Source organism: Protomyctophum parallelum (genome assembly GCF_964188405.1).
Source record: "Protomyctophum parallelum genome assembly, chromosome: 4".
Lineage (NCBI taxonomy): Eukaryota > Metazoa > Chordata > Actinopteri > Myctophiformes > Myctophidae > Protomyctophum > Protomyctophum parallelum.
Window position 1 is genome coordinate 49,521,190 of NC_139700.1, and position 20,147 is coordinate 49,541,336.

At 43.5% G+C, this 20,147-nt stretch overlaps 1 protein-coding gene across 1 annotated transcript in view; it reads right to left on the reverse strand.

Annotated features, from left to right (window-relative positions):
• Positions 1-2,610: 2,610 nt before the first annotated feature.
• The window catches only part of LOC310857251 (protein O-mannosyl-transferase TMTC2-like), a gene marked incomplete at its 3' end in the record, with an annotated part of 80,152 nt that continues 62,615 nt past the window's right edge, over positions 2,611-20,147 (reverse strand). The window contains exons 2-3 of the mRNA XM_083762861.1: positions 4,402-5,002; positions 2,611-2,712 (exon numbers count right to left, since the gene is read on the reverse strand). Coding sequence (XP_083618987.1) covers positions 2,611-2,712; positions 4,402-5,002 — 703 coding nt within the window. The remainder of the gene's footprint in view (positions 2,713-4,401; positions 5,003-20,147) is intronic.

Genomic DNA, 20,147 nt, shown 5'->3' on the forward strand with positions numbered 1-20,147 from the left:
AAGGCAGTTGTACCTGCCAAAAACGTTGGTTCCTATTCTACTCTGCATCCTAATAAATAATCTGCACTTTGGCTATCAGTGTGTGCGGCCATGCGCTCTTTTGTCTTTTTAAGACTCAACTCTTTAGATGTCTCTGCCGTGAGCTGTGAGCACCTCTAAACTAAGACTGGTGTGCATTTATTTAGCATCCTCCTGCACTGTGTTCCTTGTATGCACAACGTATGGAGAGATCCCTGGTGTCATGAATATGACCTCGTAATGCTAACCTCACAGACAGGTAGGTCTCCAAAGTAATAATAATAATGGGTATACTGCCCTCAGTGACTCTGACAACCTGCTCCAAAGAGTGTTGCTTAACCCAACAGGGAACAATGCTGCTGCTGCTGTTGTAATGTTGTTACTTAGACAGGGCGTAATATTGGATGAACGAGTCCTCTGGGGGTCACAGAACTAAATAAGGCAACAGTGCGTTAAGATGAAAGGAGACAAGAGGGAGCTGCATTGTCACTGATGACTGCCGTCTTTCAACAGAGGCTGTTTGTTTTGTGTCGTCGGTGGTGAAGCTAAATGAGACGCTATGATAATCACACCTGTGATCTGACAGCTCCGTGGGAGGATCATCAAGCCGACGGAGGCAGCCACATTTATACCAAAACATGCTATTTCAGAGTCTCCTAAAGCTATCATCGAACAAAACACCAATCATCATCATTTCACAGATGTCTTAGAGTCCCATAATCTTTTCAGAAAGTCACTCAGCGAGGGCAGTATTTATTTATATATCAGCCAGATGACGTCTTAAGTTGTCATCATTTAACAAACATTCAATTTCATAGACTTTGGCCGGCACAAAATTACATCTAAATTTACCCTAAACAAACTCCATTTGTTTTTAGGGTAAATTCCATAGACTTTTTGCTGGGACGGGGAAATGTATAAGTAGCCTTTTTGGACAAACATTAAAAGTCCGTAGACTTGGCTGGTCTATGACATCATTTCAGGAAAGCCATGCATTGGAAGCAAAGATTTGAGTTAAAAACGTTCGCTCTGAAAGAGTATATATATATTCAAAGATTTGAGGCACATTTTCACGATTGTTTGAAAAAAAAAAAAACCCATAAAAAACAATGTTTAAAACACCAAAAGGGGTTCCCGTTCAGAACGGTTTAATGTCCTACATAACTCTACAAGTACAATGCGATGCTGTGGGCTAAATTCACCTGCATGCATTTTCTGCAAAAATAATTGTAATAACAGGGCAAAGATTATTCACATATGGAGCTTATTCAAGGCTGATTCAGGCCGTATTCATATTAGTTCATGATCAAGATGTTTCAATGTATCAAAAACGAAATAAAACAGAACTCTGTGGAATTTAGTTGACAAGGAGCTAAAGTACAGTAGATTTTCCATGACGTATATTATATATTATTATTCCATGCGTAGCACGTACAGCATAGCCCTGAGGGATGCAGCCTGCAAAGGTATACTTAACCGATTTAGGCACTGACGTTGGAATTAAAAAAAATGTCTTCTACGTGATGTTTAGAAGACATTGTTTCTGTATCAGTGGTGCTCAATATTTCATGTCAAGGACCCCCAAAAAATATGTTTAATTGGCCACCGACCCCCCATCTGAAAATATGTTGTTCCAGGGACCCCCCCCCCCCCAGAAGCAAAGATTTGAGTTAAAAACGTTCACAGGGTAGGTACCCTCACAAAAAACATGCAGTAATCCTGGTCACTAAACTGCCTCCCCCTGGCCAGCCGGGGCGCCTGATGGAGGGGAAAGGAACTGGCTGGAATAACGCGTTCCTTCCGCGCTACATCCAACCAGGGAAACTCCCCCCTGTCAGGTGTAAAGGAGCAACTTGGACACTCAGGCATGAAGGAAGCATGAGTTCAAGTCCGTTGCTCTCCCCTTGTCCCCCATATATGGGGACTAGGTTGGTGGAGGGTGTGTAGAGCCCAGGATCACATTAGATGATTGACACATGGGGTGAAAAATGGGTTACAAAATCGTGGGATAAAAATTATCAAAAGAAAAAAAAAAGTTCACTGAAAGAATATATATTCAAAGATTTGAGCCACATTTTCAAGATTTTTCATAAATAGCAGGCCTATAGCAAGCTCGTAGCGTGCCACTCGGTGGCACGCTACGAGCTTGTAGATCTGCTGTTTCTCAATAGCTCAAAGTATAACATAATGCTTAAAACACCAAAAGGGATTCCCGCTACAAAATGTGTAAAAAAATTGGAATCATTTGGAGTGTGGCAGATTTCATGAGGCCAGTCTTGTTCTTGTACGACATATCTATGACATTATTATGATGTTTGGGCAAGGTTTCAGAGTGTTCCAATTCCAACGATTAAAGTTAAACATAATCTAAAAAGTATAAAACATAAAAGCTGTGGACCCAAACACACACGACCTCTTATAGACGGCTATAGAATTAGAACTCCTTCAGAGCAACGGTGTAAAAAACATCATGGCAAAACATGATAAAAACAAAGCATGGCCTCTGTGCTGACAGAATGTAAGAATGTAACTGTATATCAGCTCATTTATGTTCTTATTTAGCGTATTTTTGTACTTCTAGTGAATCTAGTCTCAAGAAGCTGCAAAGATGTCAATGCAGAGATGAGGCATAATCTCCTCCTCCTCCTCTCCTCGCTCTCCTCGCCGTGTCTGACAAGCTATTAGAAGAGCTGTCTGACAGTGTAATGGACGGGTCACACTCTGAGAGACACGAAGACTACCAGAGAGAGAGAGAGAGAGAGAGAGAGAGAGAGAGAGAGAGAGAGAGAGAGAGAGAGAGAGAGAGAGAGAGAGAGAGAGAGAGAGAGAGAGAGAGAGAGAGCCCTCACTCTTCATTTCCATTCCACACATTACTGAGAACAGAAAGGGGCTCTCACTCTCTCTTTGGCATTCCATCATGATCTCTCTCTCTCTCTCAAGGGTAAATGGACCGTCACTGTTGTGTACAGTATAAAGTGCCTTTCTCTAAAGCACTTAAAAGGTATTTCCGATATCAAGACCGCTCCGCAAACCGTTCGGCCACCGCTGCCCCAAATGTATTATAGTAGTGGCTGCGTGGTGGCTTCATGCCTGCTAATGCGGTAATTGAAAAGTAAACACTGTCCAGTTGTTAAATCGAACAGAGTATACAGTAGAGTATACAGTAGAGTATACAGTATAGAGTATACAGTATTGTATACAGTAGAGTTATACAGTATAGTATACAGTAGAGTTATACAGTAGGCTCATTGTGGTTGGTTCAAGAACACACCAGAGTTCAAGAAAAAAACATCCCAGATGCTCCACTTTGTCTTCAAGAACACGTTTTCCCATCTACCATCATTAAAACGGTTGTCTCCCTTTGGATCGGCGTTTTGTTACAAAAACATAATTAAAAGCCAATTAAAGCCAATTTGAATGAAACAAAATCACTTTGCTATAGTTAAATTGCCTGTTCTTCTCATTACGTTGTGTGTTTAATATTGAGATTAATGATGTCCTCCAATGAAACATGATAATGAGGAAGTATGTTTATTGGATAGCATGACAAGTGGGACAATTAATTATTGTGTGTGTGTGTGTGTGTGTGTGTGTGCGTGCGTGTGTGAAAATCCCTTTTTTTATAATGGAAAAACAGTGGCTTTTTCCCTATTTGTCTTGTTATTATTCGAGCCGTGACAGGCTCCTTGTTAACAGTGTTTATTATTATAGCCGTAACAGGCTCCTTGTCAACAGTGTTTACATCGTGCGGTCTACTGGGTCTAGTCAGCATGACATTCACAAGTCTCATCCCATCAGCGCAGATTCAACCAGACAGACACGTGAACAAATGTGACAAAAGGTCTCCGGAGGACATGTTGGAGACAACGTGAGCGTTGCTCTTTGACACATTTAGGACAGTAGACGGGGACTTCCTGAGAGATGCGTTGTGACAAGGACACATGCACACACACACACACACACACACAGAGGGAGAGGGGAGGGAGAGGGGGAAAGGAAAGGAAAGGTACCATGTTTACCCAGGGTAACTGGACTAAGCTCAAGAACTTGTTTACAGCCAGGCCCTGCTCATAGAACATTTCATGGTAGTGGTTCAATGCCTTGCTCAAGGGCACTTCAGCGGTGGTAATTTTAACGTGCCGGTCCGGGGATACGAACTATAGCGACCTTCACGATATCAAGACCGCTCCGCAAACCGTTCGGCCACCGCTGCCATAGGATGATACACGAAAGAAGAAGAATATGGACCATGTGTAAGTTGTTGTAAACCCCACCCATCAGAGGTGTGGCTTCCAGAGGTACCTTTCATGTGAAAAGTACCTTTCAAAACCTCTAGGTTTCACTGTACATGAAAGAAGAAGAATATGGTTATAAGTTGTTTACCTTGTAGAGGAGCATGAGGACGGTCCACAGCCTCATCCTCCTGAAGACGACCACGTCGTAGAGCGCCGACACGGCCAGCACCGTGACGCCCGTCTCCTTCCACAGCATGCTGACGGCGGCCAACGCCAGGCTGCCCAGGAGCCAGGCGGCCGGGCGCCACGAGGGGCCCGCCGCCCCGTGGCCCCCCCCCGGCCCCCCCCGCAGCCCGCAGTGGCGCACGTAGCACAGCAGGGACAGCAGGAAGAAGAGGGCGGCGCCCGCGTCCGCACGCCCCACCACGCCCGCCACGGCCTCCGTGTGCACGGGGTGAGAGGCGAACAGGAGCCCCGCCAGCAGGCTCCACAGGCCCTCGCCCAGGAGGAGGCGCGCCAGGCGGGTGAAGAGCCCCGTGACCGCCCCGTGGAGGGCCACGTTGACCAGGTGGTAGCCCCAGGGCTCCAGGCCGCCCAGGGCGTGGTTGAGGCGGAAGGAGAGCGTGCAGAGCGGCCGGTAGGACTTGTGGCTGCCGCTGTGGGTGAGCAGCGTTCCCCAGAAGTCGTCGTAGAAGACGTTGGTCCACGGCGTCTCCGGGAGCAGGTCCTGGTTGGTCTTGATCGCTCGGCTGTTGAATGGATGGAGGAGAGAGAAAGTATAGCGTTTAATTAAAGAGGAGCTTTTTTGGGGTCCGTTGTTGATCGTTGTCCTCGTCTAGTTTATAGAAACAATTACAACAGTACCTCATCGTTTGATTGTTAAAGGGACACTTCACCCTTTTTGCTAAAAAATATATGTTAATGACATTTAGGAGCTTTAGAACCCTTTCCTTGGGGTCTTTATGTGTGTAATATGTGGTTTTAGATATTTTAGATTTTTTTTGTAAATGAATGTCCTACTTCAGCGTACAGTGTCGGTCAGTGGCAGCCATATAGACCACATGCATGTGACAGCCCGAAAAGTGCATTTTGGGAATTGTAGGAACAAAGAGAATAGATAGAAAGAGTTGATTTTTTTTTATGTCAGAATTAAAATGGTAAAATGGTAACTACTGCTAGATTATTAAAGGGACACTTCACCCTTTTTGCTAAAAAATATATGTTAATGACATTTGGGAGCTTTAGAACCCTTTCCTTGGGGTCTTTATGTGTGTAATATGTGGTTTTAGATATTTTAGATCATAGCAGTGAGCCCAGTGTCTCTGATGTCATGGACACTGGGATCACTTCTTCCTGGACTACATGTTGTCTCAGTAAGACAGACCTCCCCCTATCCACAAGGAGGAGCAGTGCACCAAAGTAGTATGGGAATTGTAGTCCAGGAAGTAAGTGAGCCCAGTGTCGATGACATCAGAGACACTGGGCTCACTGCTACAATCTAAAATATCTAAAACCACACACTACACACATAAAGACCCCCAGGAAAGTGATCTACATCTTCTAAACGTCATTAACATATATTATTTTGCAAAAATGGTGAAGTGTCCCTTTAATAATCTAGCAGTAGTTACCATTTTACCATTTTAATTCTGACATAAAAAAAAATCCACTCTTTCTATCTATTCTCTTTGTTCCTACAATTCCCAAAATGCACTTTTCGGGCTGTCACATGCATGTGGTCTATATGGCTGCCACTGACCGACACTGTACGCTGAAGTAGGACATTCATTTACAAAAACAAACCACACAACGATGAAATATTAAATCTCCCTGTTCCTACAATTCCCATAGTGCACTCTTTGGTCTGGCACATTCATGTGGTCATATTATGGCTGCCACTGATCAACCTCATGCATATCTGTCAAGATCTCTATGTGACAGTAAACACGGCGAAAAAGCACAACATCACAGTGCAGTACTTAGTTTAGACAGTATTTGGTTTAGTCATTGGTTAGACCAGTCATTAGTCCTAGGCTACAACTACAACCTATCTCAAACCCTCAACCTAACCCTAACCTCCCACGGGGCAGCACACCTAAACCTAACCTTAACCCATGTCTAACCAATGACTAGTCTAACCCTAACCTCCCACGGGGCAGCACACCTAAACCTAACCTTAACCCATGTCTAACCAATGACTAGTCTAAACCTAACCTCCCACGGGGCAGCACACCTAAACCTAACCTTAGCCCATGTCTAACCAATGCTTAGTCTAAACCTAACCTCCCACGGGGCAGCAAACCTAAACCTAACCTTAGCCCATGTCTAACCAATGCTTAGTCTAAACCTAACCTCCCACGGGGCAGCACACCTAAACCTAACCTTAACCCATGTCTAACCAATGACTAGTCTAAACCTAACCTCCCACGGGGCAGCACACCTAAACCTAACCTTAGCCCATGTCTAACCAATGACTAGTCTAACCCTAACCTCCCACGGGGCAGCACACCTAAACCTAACCTTAGCCCATGTCTAAGCAATGACTAGTCTAATCCTAACCTCCCACGGGGCAGCACACCTAAACCTAACCTTAGCCCATGTCTAAGCAATGACTAGTCTAATCCTAACCTCCCACTGGGCAGCACACCTAAACCTAACCTTAACCCATGTCTAACCAATGACTAGTCTAACCCTAACCTCCCACGGGGCAGCACACCTAAACCATAACCTTAACCCATGTCTAACCAATGACTAGTCTAAACCTAACCTCCCACGGGGCAGCACACCTAAACCATAACCTTAACCCATGTCTAACCAATGACTAGTCTAATCCTAACCTCCCACGGGGCAGCACAAACTAAACCATAAACCTTAACCCATGTCTAACCAATGACTAGTCTAAACCTAACCTCCCACGGGGCAGCACACCTAAACCTAACCTTAACCCATGTCTAACCAATGACTAGTCTAACCCTAACCTCCCACGGGGCAGCACACCTAAACCTAACCTTAGCCCATGTCTAAGCAATGACTAGTCTAACCCTAACCTCCCACGGGGCAGCACACCTAAACCTAACCTTAACCCATGTCTAACCAATGACTAGTCTAACCCTAACCTCCCACGGGGGCAGCACACCTAAACTTAACCTTAGCCCATGTCTAAGCAATGACTAGTCTAACCCTAACCTCCCACGGGGCAGCACACCTAAACCTAACCTTAACCCATGTCTAACCAATGACTAGTCTAACCCTAACCTCCCACGGGGCAGCACACCTAAACCTAACCTTAACCCATGTCTAACCAATGACTAGTCTAACCCTAACCTCCCACGGGGCAGCACACCTAAACCTAACCTTAGCCCATGTCTAACCAATGACTAGTCTAACCCTAACCTCCCACGGGGCAGCACACCTAAACCTAACCTTAGCCCATGTCTAAGCAATGACTAGTCTAACCCTAACCTCCCACGGGGCAGCACACCTAAACCATAACCTTAGCCCATGTCTAAGCAATGACTAGTCTAACCCTAACCTCCCACGGGGCAGCACACCTAAACCTAACCTTAGCCCATGTCTAAGCAATGACTAGTCTAAACCTAACCTCCCACGAGGCAGCACACCTAAACCTAACCTTAGCCCATGTCTAAGCAATGACTAGTCTAAACTAAGTATGCACCCCGATCACAACCACCAAGTGTAGCGGCTAAAAACAGGAGGCAAGAGTAGTTTTCACATTTTGTAATTTACTCCAATGACATCACTGGAATAAACATTCCAGCACAACTTCACCGGTATATTTCAGAGAAGGTTAATCCCACTTGTATGACTGACTGCTTAATGGAGGAACTCGTTAGCCTGGCCCTACCCCAGAGACTGCTAATGACTGCTAATGGGGGAACTCGTTAGCCTGGCTCCAGCCCTGAATCGCTAGCCACGCCCATTAAGAAAACATGTTCTGGCGATTCAGGTCTGGAGTCTCTCTGCCTACGGCGGCATTAGTGTCGTTCTGAAATCCGAAACGCAGCAGCTGATTGGCCATCAGCCCCGTCACTCAACAGCGTCAGACAACAAACATGGCCGCCCCCCCACCACTGTGGTGACTCACCACCGTATCAATCTGGCTATTAAATCGACATATGATAAATAGTTTCTTTACAGAAACGAGAGGTTTTATAAACATCATCATCCGACATATTTTATACCGCTTTTGTTTACATGCTAGTAGCGCTGGTTGGCTGTGTTTGTTTGGTTAGCCAAACGGGTTAGCCATAGCCTTATTGTCAAGGAAATGTGGAATACCTTTCTCTGTGACCGGTGACTGGTGTGATCTGGAGGGGTCTTCTCATTGGCATGTGTTAAGACCCACCTACCCCTGGGGGGGGGGGGGGGGGGGGGGGGGGTAATAATGTATAAAAGCTGAAGTCTGACTGAGATGTGTTGAGTCAGTACATGCATTCCATTGTAACGCTTCACTACTGTCTCCGTATTCGAATACATTCTATTCCAATACTCTGAAACTCTGAATTGTGTCCGTCTCATTATTTTGTTGGACTGTGTTATAAGTGCTCACCGGCAGAAATGTATCAGTATAGGGTACAGTCAAACACTGATCAAAAAGGGATCACTGAAAAAAGTCCTTGCTGTCTTGTTTCCATTCGGTCCTGGGTAATCAATTCATAATCATGACAAGTCACATGACAACTAACAAAATTCAAATTATCATAAAAAAATAAGATATGTATGCCTGCAGGTTGGGGAACAAAGGGCTTATAAGGAGGTGGGGGTAGTCACTAGACATGGGTGGGGGGGCAATCTTTTTTTTATTGATTTTTATTTATTATAAATACAGTGGAATACTGAGGTATAGGTTATCAATACCGGCACTGTACCGTACTGTCAAATCTCATACCGTGGCATGCCTAGACTTGACACAACCTTGTGACTTGACTTGTGACTCGGCTTGACTTGCCCACAACAGAAAGACTTGGGACTCGACTTGGACTTGGGACCAAATGACTTGGGACTCGACTTGGGACTCGGACCTGAGGGTTGGATTGACTTGGGACTCGACTTGGACTCAGGACCAAATGACTTGGGACTCGATTTGGGACTCGGACCTGAGGGTTGGATTGACTTGGGACTCGACTTGGACTTGGGACCAAATGACTTGGGACTCGACCTGAGGGTTGGATTGACTTGGGACTCGACTTGGACTTGGGACCAAATTACTTGGGACTCGACTTGGACTCGGACCGGAGCGACTTGAACAATTGTCTGCTATGCAGCAACATTCAATACAGGTGCTAGAGGTCTGAAAACACTGTTTTACCAAGTACTGTAGCTAGTCTACATTTCCCACAGGAAACACGGTGCACATTCTCCATGGGGTTCACAGGCTATTCTTTCCCAGTGCAGATTAAGCACAAAATATAGGTTGCTAAAAGAACTCAAGAAACTTGCATTTTGCTTCCCCTGGAGATTGCGGCCATGTGACATTTATCCAAACATAAAATCAGAGGGTGAGCTTAAAGCTGGAAGCTCTTTTACCACCACGGGGCGCCTCCTACAGCTGGGACTGAGCGCCACACCCTTCACCACAAACAAACACTAGGGCACTATAGGGCTGGGCAATTAGCCAAGAATATATATCCAAGCAGACAGGCTATTTACAACCAATAGCCGAGTTAAGTTAATTGAATAATTGAGAATGTTTTTTCTATATTATTATTATTATTATTATTACGATGATATATGAAGATACAGGGTTTCTGCCCGACAGTCAGCAACAGCATATTAAATGTGACTAAATTTGACTGAGGGACTGCCACTGGATTTTCGTTTTTTTCATGTAATTTGACAGCAGGGAATCATAGCTTCAAATTGACATATTGGTTGTTCAGTTTGACGCACCAGTTTTGGAGATATGGCTTAGAGAGTAATGTCTTGTAGAGAAACAGCCTTGCAAGGTTCACTTCTGTGGTCTCTAAGATTACACCTAGCTACATGTTTAAGCATTTATTTCATATTTACATGTCCTCTGTGGTCTCTAAGATTGCACCTAGCTACATGTTTAAGCATTTATTTCATATTTACATGTCTTCTGTGGTCTCTAAGATTACACCTAGCTACATGTTTAAGCATTTATTTCGTATTTACATGTCGATTTCAGCTCTGACACTTATTTCAGACATGCTCTAGTATGTGAAGAGTCTGCCTGTGCTATAAACTCATTTTTGGAAAATTAAATGTGAAAAGCTGGAATTTGCGCGATGGCAGGCTCTCAGTCAAATCTGGTCACATTAATCTCCTTAGGAAGGAAACGCTTAACGTTTATTCCACAACATTGATTTGCTTTATCGCAGAGCGTTGGGCCGTAGAGGCGTGGTAATTAAAATGCGTGATGAACGAGGAACGACATGAGATAACAAGACAAGAGCACCGGGTTGTATAATTAGTGCTTCGTGACAAATCATAATTAACGCAAACAATGAGTCTGGGGGACAAAGGGAGGGCAGCCAGAAATTCAATGTCAATGTCAAATTAACCCATTCTGACCTGAGATCAGATTCATACGAGGTTTCCACTGGACACACACTGGTCTGATTAACGCATTCTGACCTGAGATCAGATTCTAAAAATGTCAGTCGTTCTTCGATTTTTCAAAAAATAGCAGACCTACAAGCTCATAGCGCGCCACTCGGTTGGGCGCGCTATGAGCTTGTAGATCTGCTATTTTTCAATAGGTAAAGCATAACATGATGCTGACACCAAAATGGGTTCCCGTTCAGAATCGGTTAAATATGCTGATCAGTTATTTTTGCAAGTATAATTTAACCATTAACATGTTAAATGTTTTTTTCTTTTTACCTCTAAATCTGAATTAGGGACATCTACAATACATGTATGAATAAATAAATGAACGTCAATGACAAACGACTGAATTAACAAATGACTCAAGGATAAGAACTCCTCGACATCTCCCTTATATGTGGGGTTATTCCATAAGGGCTCTTTACAACGCCATAAGCTCTGTAGTATTTTATTTGCGACCGCACAATAATCTCAACGTAGTGTAAACAAGCTTCCTTCGTATCCGCTGCCCGCGTCACATCCGTTTTAACATTAACCCATTCTGAACGGGAACCAAATGTTGGTGTTAGCATCATGTTATGCTTAAGCTATTGAAAAATAGATCTACAAGCAGATCTGCAAGCTCATAGCGCGCCACCGAGTGGCGCGCTACGAGCTTGTAGGTCTGCTATTTTTTGAAAAATCGAAGAACGACTGACATTTTTAGAATCTGATCTCAGGTCAGAATGGGTTAATCAGACCAGTGTGTGGCCAGTGGAAACCTCGTATGAATCTGATCTCAGGTCAGAATGGGTTAAAGACATAATCATGCATTCCACCATATCATACTACCACACCTTACTGCTTAGCCACCAACATACTCATCAACGTACCAGGAAGCAGGTGGAAAGCCGTGGCGGATATTATATTAGAGTACACAAATAACAAAATAAAGCAGCTATACGACGTAGCAGCTTTAACATGGGCTGAGCAGAACACCCTCCTCCATTTGACGGCGTGAACGAAGAGGATAAAAAGGGGGATGGGAATGTATAACTGACCCTGGAGGGGACATTACTGACGGCCATTAGACAGCCTAACAGAGGAGAGGTGGAGGACCTGACACAATGGTGTCCATTAGACAGCCTAACAGAGGAGAGGTGGAGGACCTGACACAATGGTGTCAGGAGAACATCTCTGAGAAACCCACTAGAGACGTACCGTACCGTACCGTACCGTACCATACCGTACCGTACTGGCCCATAGCACTTACCCTAACCCCTTAGATAGCATTTCTGTTGGCTTAGATAGCATTTGACACAGACTTATAGCATGTTATGTAGACAGCACTATAATTGTATTGTATATAGTCATAGCACGCCATAGTACATATGTATAGCATAGTAGTAAATATGTATAGTTTATATGTATAGTGTATGTATAGTTTCATTATATAGATATTCCACTGTTACTTTCTTAGCTTACGCATGTTTCATGATATTGATAAATGCTTTGATGTGATGTATTCCCATGCTTTTGTTCTTGCTTAAATGTAAGTCGCTCTGGATTAAGAGCGTCTGCTAAATGCCTAAATTGTAAATTGTAAATTGTACAACAGGGGTGGGCAACCGGCGGCCCCGGGGGGCCACATGCGGCCCCCCCACCTTCACTTAATGCGGCCCCGCATGTTATTATCAGAATACGGATATAGCATTGATTTCAGCTGTTTACAATTCCAAAAACCGCTTTAATTACTTCATGACAGTATTAAATGACTAGTACTTAATGTCCAGTATTAAAATGTTATTGTCTTTTTGTGACCAATGAAGTTAACAGTTCATAAAGTTAACATGACATAACTAAATGCATTTGGAATTCAATACAAAGCTTCCTTTTCAGGATTCCAATTCAAAAACAAGAAATTATTCAGGTTTTCAATTCAAATATAGCAAAAATAGCTGATCTACGAGCTGAGCTTGTAGATCGTCTATTTTTGCTACGACAGTAATATGCACTGTCTGTGGCCCCTCTGGAGTGAGTGTGTTCATATATTATTGGCCCTCTCCATCGTCAAAGGTTGCCCACCCCGGGTACACACCAACCAATGCCTCCATTTTCACCGGCCAGTTTGGGGCCCACAGAAGTCCTTCACAGAGGGAACACTGACCGGTAAGGAAACTGTATTTGACCTCAAACTGCAAAGCAATAAATACAGAGGGACAGCCGAGTGTGGATGACAGCCTCAGTTAACCCATTCTCACCTGAGATCAGATTCTAACGCACAGAAGAATGGTGGTTCTTTGACGCATTTTGACCTGAGATCAGATTAAAAAAATGTTAGTTTAAAAAAATAGCAGACCTACAAGCTCGTAGCGCACCACTCGGTGGCGCGCTATGAGCTTGTAGATCTGCTATTTTTCAATAGCTAAAGCACGACATGATGCTAACACCAAAATGGGTGAATGTGAGCTTCCCTCCATCCAACGACATAAACAATAGATGTGGTGGAAGTAGATCCCAGGATCAACACATCTCGTATGCGTCCCTACAGACCGTCTCAGACACCGTCATGTGGAAAGTGGCTTGCTGCTCTACACCCCCCCCCCCCCCATGCAGAGACAACCAGGCTTTATGAATGAATGAGCAGATCACAGAAATATAGTTTTAAAAACACTGGAAACGCTGCCCGGTTTGTCTGTCTGTCTGACACAACCTGAATGAGAAACAATGCCAAGGACAATGGCACAGATTATTTATTTTTTAACAAATATGGAGTAAGAAGTGGAACCTAAGATCATTGGAATAATTGGATTATTCTTTCATTCTGATTATTAAAAAAAAAAAAAAAATCTGACGAGCCGAAATCATTTCGGCACTACAGCGGTACAATAGGAGTATGAATCGGCCCTTACTCTTCAGCGGTACAATAGGAGTATGAATCGGCCCTTACTCTCCTTATGCACACAAGATGTGACAATAAAACAAAAGAAAACCTTCAACCTGCTGAGCCACTGCCGCCCTAAGGGAAATATATCCTCTCTACGCTACCTATATATATAAATATATCCTCTCTAGGCTACCTATAGATATAAATATATCCTCTCTAGGCTACCTATAGATATAAATATACCCTCTCTAGGCTACCTATAGATATAAATATATCCTCTCTAGGCTACCTATAGATATAAATATATCCTCTCTAGGCTACCTACTGTATATATATAATATATAAATATATCCTCTCTACACTACCTATAGATATAAATACATCCTCTCTAGGCTACCTATAGATATAAATATACCCTCTCTAGGCTACCTATAGATATAAATACATCCTCTCTAGGCTACCTATAGATATAAATATACCCTCTCTAGGCTACCTATAGATATAAATATATCCTCTCTACACTACCAATATATATAAATATACCCTCTCTAGGCTACCTATATATATAAATATATCCTCTCTACACTACCTATATATATAAATATATCCTCTCTACGCTACCTATAGATATAAATACATCCTCTCTACACTACCTATAGATATAAATATACCCTCTCTACACTACCTATAGATATAAATATATCCTCTCTACACTACCAATATATATAAATATATCCTCTCTAAGCTACCTATAGATATAAATATATCCTCTCTACGCTACCTATAGATATAAATATACCCTCTCTACACTACCAATATATATAAATATATCCTCTCTAGGCTACCTATAGATATAAATATATCCTCTCTACGCTACCTATAGATATAAATATATCCTCTCTACACTACCAATATATATAAATATATCCTCTCTAGGCTACCTATAGATATAAATATATCCTCTCTACACTACCTATAGATATAAATATATCCTCTCTACACTACCTATAGATATAAATATATCCTCTCTACACTACCTATAGATATAAATATATCCTCTCTACACTACCTATAGATATAAATATATCCTCTCTACACTACCTATATATATAAATATATCCTATCTACACTACCTATAGATATAAATATATCCTCTCTACACTACCTATAGATATAAATATATCCTCTCTACACTACCTATAGATATAAATATATCCTCTCTACACTACCTATATATATAAATATATCCTCTCTACACTACCTATAGATATAAATATATCCTCTCTACACTACCTATAGATATAAATATATCCTCTCTACACTACCTATATATATAAATATATCCTCTCTAGGCTACCTATAGATATAAATATATCCTCTCTAGGCTACCAATATATATAAATATATCCTCTCTACACTACCTATAGATATAAATATATCCTCTCTACACTACCTATATATATAAATATATCCTCTCTAGGCTACCTATAGATATAAATATATCCTCTCTAGTCTACCTACTAGCCTCAGAATGTTTCAAGGTAGGAGGTGGAGTTCTGCTTTCTCTGACCTCCCAGTCAGACAGACTATAGAGGCTCCAGCTTTCTTCATGGGCAGGCTTAACCCATTTAGACCTGACGTCGAAATTTAAAAAAATAAGTCTTCTAAATCCTGACAGTTTTCTGTTTCTATATTAGTGGTGGTCAATATTTCATGTCAAGGACCCCAAAAATTATATCTAATTGGTCGCCGACCCCCATCTGAAAATATGTTGTTCCAGGGACGCCCCCGGAAAACCATCGCTCTGAAAGAATATATATTCAAAGATTTGTGCCATTTTCACAACTTTTCAAAAAATAGCAGACCTACAAGCTTATAGCGCGCCACTCGGTGGCGCGCTATAAGCTTGTAGATCTGCTATTTTTCAATAGCTAAAGCATAACGTAACGCTTAAAACACCAAAAGGGGTTCCCGCCCAGAATAGATTAAGAGCCGGTATCCCTGATTCTACCCTCCATGACTCAGACGTGCCAGTATATTCTCCCCAGCTCCATTTGTCAAGAGAGATCTTCGTTCTGCTGCGAGATATGCACGTAAGAGACATTACGGTCAAATTACATCTCTAAGCTGCTTCTGGAGACGAGTGCGACAAGGCGCTCTCTTTCCATCGCACGCTGCGGTGAAGACACAGAGAACAGATACAGTATATTATTGAATACCCAGAGAACAGATACAGTATATTATTGCCGCAGAAAAACCCACACCGGGGGCTTCAACTCCCTCTGGCAGCAACAAACGGATGAAAAGCCATTCAGTGTGCCATTCAGTCACAAAACCCTTACGGTTATACAGCCCTGGCTTCGTAAGGGCCGATTCATATACTCCTATTTTACCGCTGTTTCGGCGCTGTAGAGCCGAAATGATTTCGGCTCGTCAGAAATTTCCAGTAGCACCGAATAGCCTCACAATTACGTCACATTGTAGGCTCTACAGAGCCGAACAGACTTTTATTCGGCTCTAAAATAGGAGTATGAATCGGCCCTTAGTGTCCCAAAGCAACATTCGATCAGGGTTAGTCTTTCAGTCAGTCTTGCCCATGTACTGAAATAACTAGTTGTGACTGACTAGTTCTAGTTGTCCTAGCCTATAGTTCTGTTCATCTCTTTCTTTATTGGACTGTGCCAAGGCCAGTGTAGTTAAGTATAGATGACTGCAAATCCCAAACCTGATCTAGCCAGCTGGATGTATACTGGCAGATATTTTTCAAAGCAGCCAGCCTCCCTCGGGGCAACTTTGATATAAAAAATAATAAGAGTACGCAATAATTAGTCATTTCAAAAGGAATCAAATTCAGTGGAAGTAATTATGATCCGAAATTATTATGATCTAAAATAGGAGTATGAATCGGCCCTAAGTCACCTCTACTGTTGTTCTCCTTCTTGTATGTCGTAGGTAGAGAGAGAGAGAGAGGGAGGTATTAAAGCACCTTAAAGTGCTGTGCTTGGCAATCGCTCAGGCAAACCCCAAAAATGGAGGAATGTTTAGATGGAGAAGGAAGGAAGGAGTGACCTTTGGACCTACTCAGCTCGGTCAGCTACTCAGAGAGCAGATGAATGGGGTGCAACGTATGGGAGAATTAACACATTTTGCATGACAGACAGTCAACCTTAACCATGGCCAGCCTCCAGTGCACTGCACTAATCCATTCTGGGCTGGAAACACCTTTTGGTGTGTTTTAAGCATTATGTCATGCTTTAGCTGTTGAAAAATAGCAGATCTACAAGCTCATAGCTATTTTTGAAAAGTTGTGAAAATGTGGTGGAAATATTTGAATATATATTTCAGAGCGAACATTTTTAACTAAAATATTGGCTTCTGGGGGTCCCTGGAACTACATATTTTGAGATGGGGGTCCGTGGCCCAATACGGATAATTCTGGGGAAAAAGGTTGAGCACAACTGACATAGAAACATGGGTTTTTCAGAGAACTATTAGGGTTTAGAAGCCTTATTTTAAATCGCGGGAAACCCTTTTGCTATTGAAAAATAGCAGATCTACAAGCTACGAGCTTGTAGGTCTGCTATTTTTGAAAAATCGAAAAAGATTTTTCAGAAAACTGTCAGGATGTAGAAGACTTTTTTTTTTAATCTGATCTCAGGTCAGAATGGGTTAATCCTCCTCTACAGGCCAACATGCTGCCCTGATCGTCAAGGCCAGCTCCACTATACTGGCTGTCGGGAGTAGAAAGATTGGGTTTCAGTGGCTGGGCCTGGGCCCGTCTCTCCCTCTGTGGTGCTGCTGGGCCCGGGCCCGTCTCCCTCTGTGGTAGGAACCTCTCTATAGCACTGCAAAGCTTTTCCAGCCGGGAGCACATTCTTCAAACCAGAACCGCACACGCCTGGATGCCAACACACCAGAGGACCAATGGGATCATGTCTGGATGCCAACACACCAGAGGACCAATGGGATCATGTCTGGATGCCAACACACCAGAGGACCAATGGGATCATGTCTGGATGCCAACACACCAGAGGACCAATGGGATCATGTCTGGATGCCAACACACCAGAGGACCAATGGGATCATGTCTGGATGCCAACACACCAGAGGACCAATGGGATCATGTCTGGATGCCAACACACCAGAGGACCAATGGGATCATGTCTGGATGCCAACACACCAGAGGACCAATGGGATCATGTCTGGATGCCAACACACCAGAGGACCAATGGGATCATGTCTGGATGCCAACACACCAGAGGACCAATGGGATCATGTCTGGATGCCAACACCACCAGAGGACCAATGGGATCATGTCTGGATGCCAACACACCAGAGGAGCGATGGGATCATGTCTGGATGCCAACACACCAGAGGACCAATGGGATCATGTCTGGATGCCAACACACCAGAGGACCAATGGGATCATGTCTGGATGCCAACACACCAGAGGACCAATGGGATCATGTCTGGATGCCAACACACCAGAGGACCAATGGGATCATGTCTGGATGCCAACACCACCAGAGGACCAATGGGATCATGTCTGGATGCCAACACACCAGAGGAGCGATGGGATCATGTCTGGATGCCAACACACCAGAGGACCAATGGGATCATGTCTGGATGCCAACACACCAGAGGACCAATGGGATCATGTCTGGATGCCAACACACCAGAGGACCAATGGGATCATGTCTGGATGCCAACACACCAGAGGACCAATGGGATCATGTCTGGATGCCAACACACCAGAGGACCAATGGGATCATGTCTGGATGCCAACACACCAGAGGACCAATGGGATCATGTCTGGATGCCAACACCACCAGAGGACCAATGGGATCATGTCTGGATGCCAACACACCAGAGGAGCGATGGGATCATGTCTGGATGCCAACACACCAGAGGACCAATGGGATCATGTCTGGATGCCAACACACCAGAGGACCAATGGGATCATGTCTGGATGCCAACACACCAGAGGACCAATGGGATCATGTCTGGATGCCAACACACCAGAGGACCAATGGGATCATGTCTGGATGCCAACACACCAGAGGACCAATGGGATCATGTCTGGATGCCAACACCACCAGAGGAGCGATGGGACCATGTGGCCACTAACGAGGACCCCCCTTCCCCCTTCTTTCTCATCTCACCCCCCCATCCCCCCCCCCCCTTGTCCCCCTCCCCCCCTCGGTCTCCCAGCCAAACCAGATCTACATCCAACATGTTGCGTCGTGGCTCAGACTGGCACAGACTGTTTCCTTATCATGATGAGGACTACGGTGACACTGAGAATTAAATCACTAAATATAGCAACTATAGCAAATAGCACTTTATTCTTGCCCTTTTGCACTTACTGCCCACTAATGCACTTTGGCTGACTTTGCTACTGCTGTATGTCATGAATTCTCTGTCTCTGGTGCCCTGTTCTTAGTCCTGTATTGAATGTTGTTGTTGTGTGTATGTTGTGTGTATTTTTACTATGATCTGGCTGCAACCCAATTTAAAGCTATAACCTTGAACCTTGAACCTTGAACCTTAAATAGTCCTACAGCAGCTGAAGAAGGGCTGAATATTCGTCTACAGAATATATATATATTATATATATATATATATATATATATATATATAGGCCTTGCCTAATAAGTGCCACTATAGTGTGTGGAGGACTGGGATAACCAAAGATCGATGGTGTTAATAACACTCCCCACAACCTCAATGTTTTCACACGGAGCGCTACATGCACGGCAACACAACAACGTCATGTGATCCGGGCGGCTCAGGGCAGGGAGGGAGGGGGGGGGGGGGGGGGGCGCACGGAGCCAGCGCTGAGTCTGCATGGTCGTCAGGATCAAAGGCATGACTAAACTTTACTCACAGCTTCCAAATCCTTCACACGAAGGAGGAGGATCACTTTCTACACCCACAGACAGAACACTTCTGAAAGGAGAGACAAGACGCTGGAAAATGGTTCTTATAAACACAAGGTCCCCGGTCATTCAAAAAGCTGTCGTAATATGACAGTAATTCTTTGTTCATAATTTGTTCAGGCGCTCAGCGCGCACAGCCATAAGCCAAGGAATCAAACAGTCTAGGTGGCGCGCAGCGCAGGCTGGAAATGGAGAAAAGATAATCCCATGACGATGTTATATTATAGGCCTCCCAGGCAAAAATATCCTGTTTTAATTGGTTGTGACAAACTGATCTATAAAACTAATACATTTTAAGCAAAGATGAAAGCCAACTCCTATAGCCCACACTTACCGAATTAAAATGCTACTTTAGAAACTACTCATGCGTGTATATGAGAAATGAGCGTGTGATTACTTGGGAGCATTTTTTACCTTGTAATAAGCCAGCAGGTTGGAAGAAATTAACCCTCTTATTATAACTAGAAGCCTACATTAAAGAAGAAACGACATCAAAAA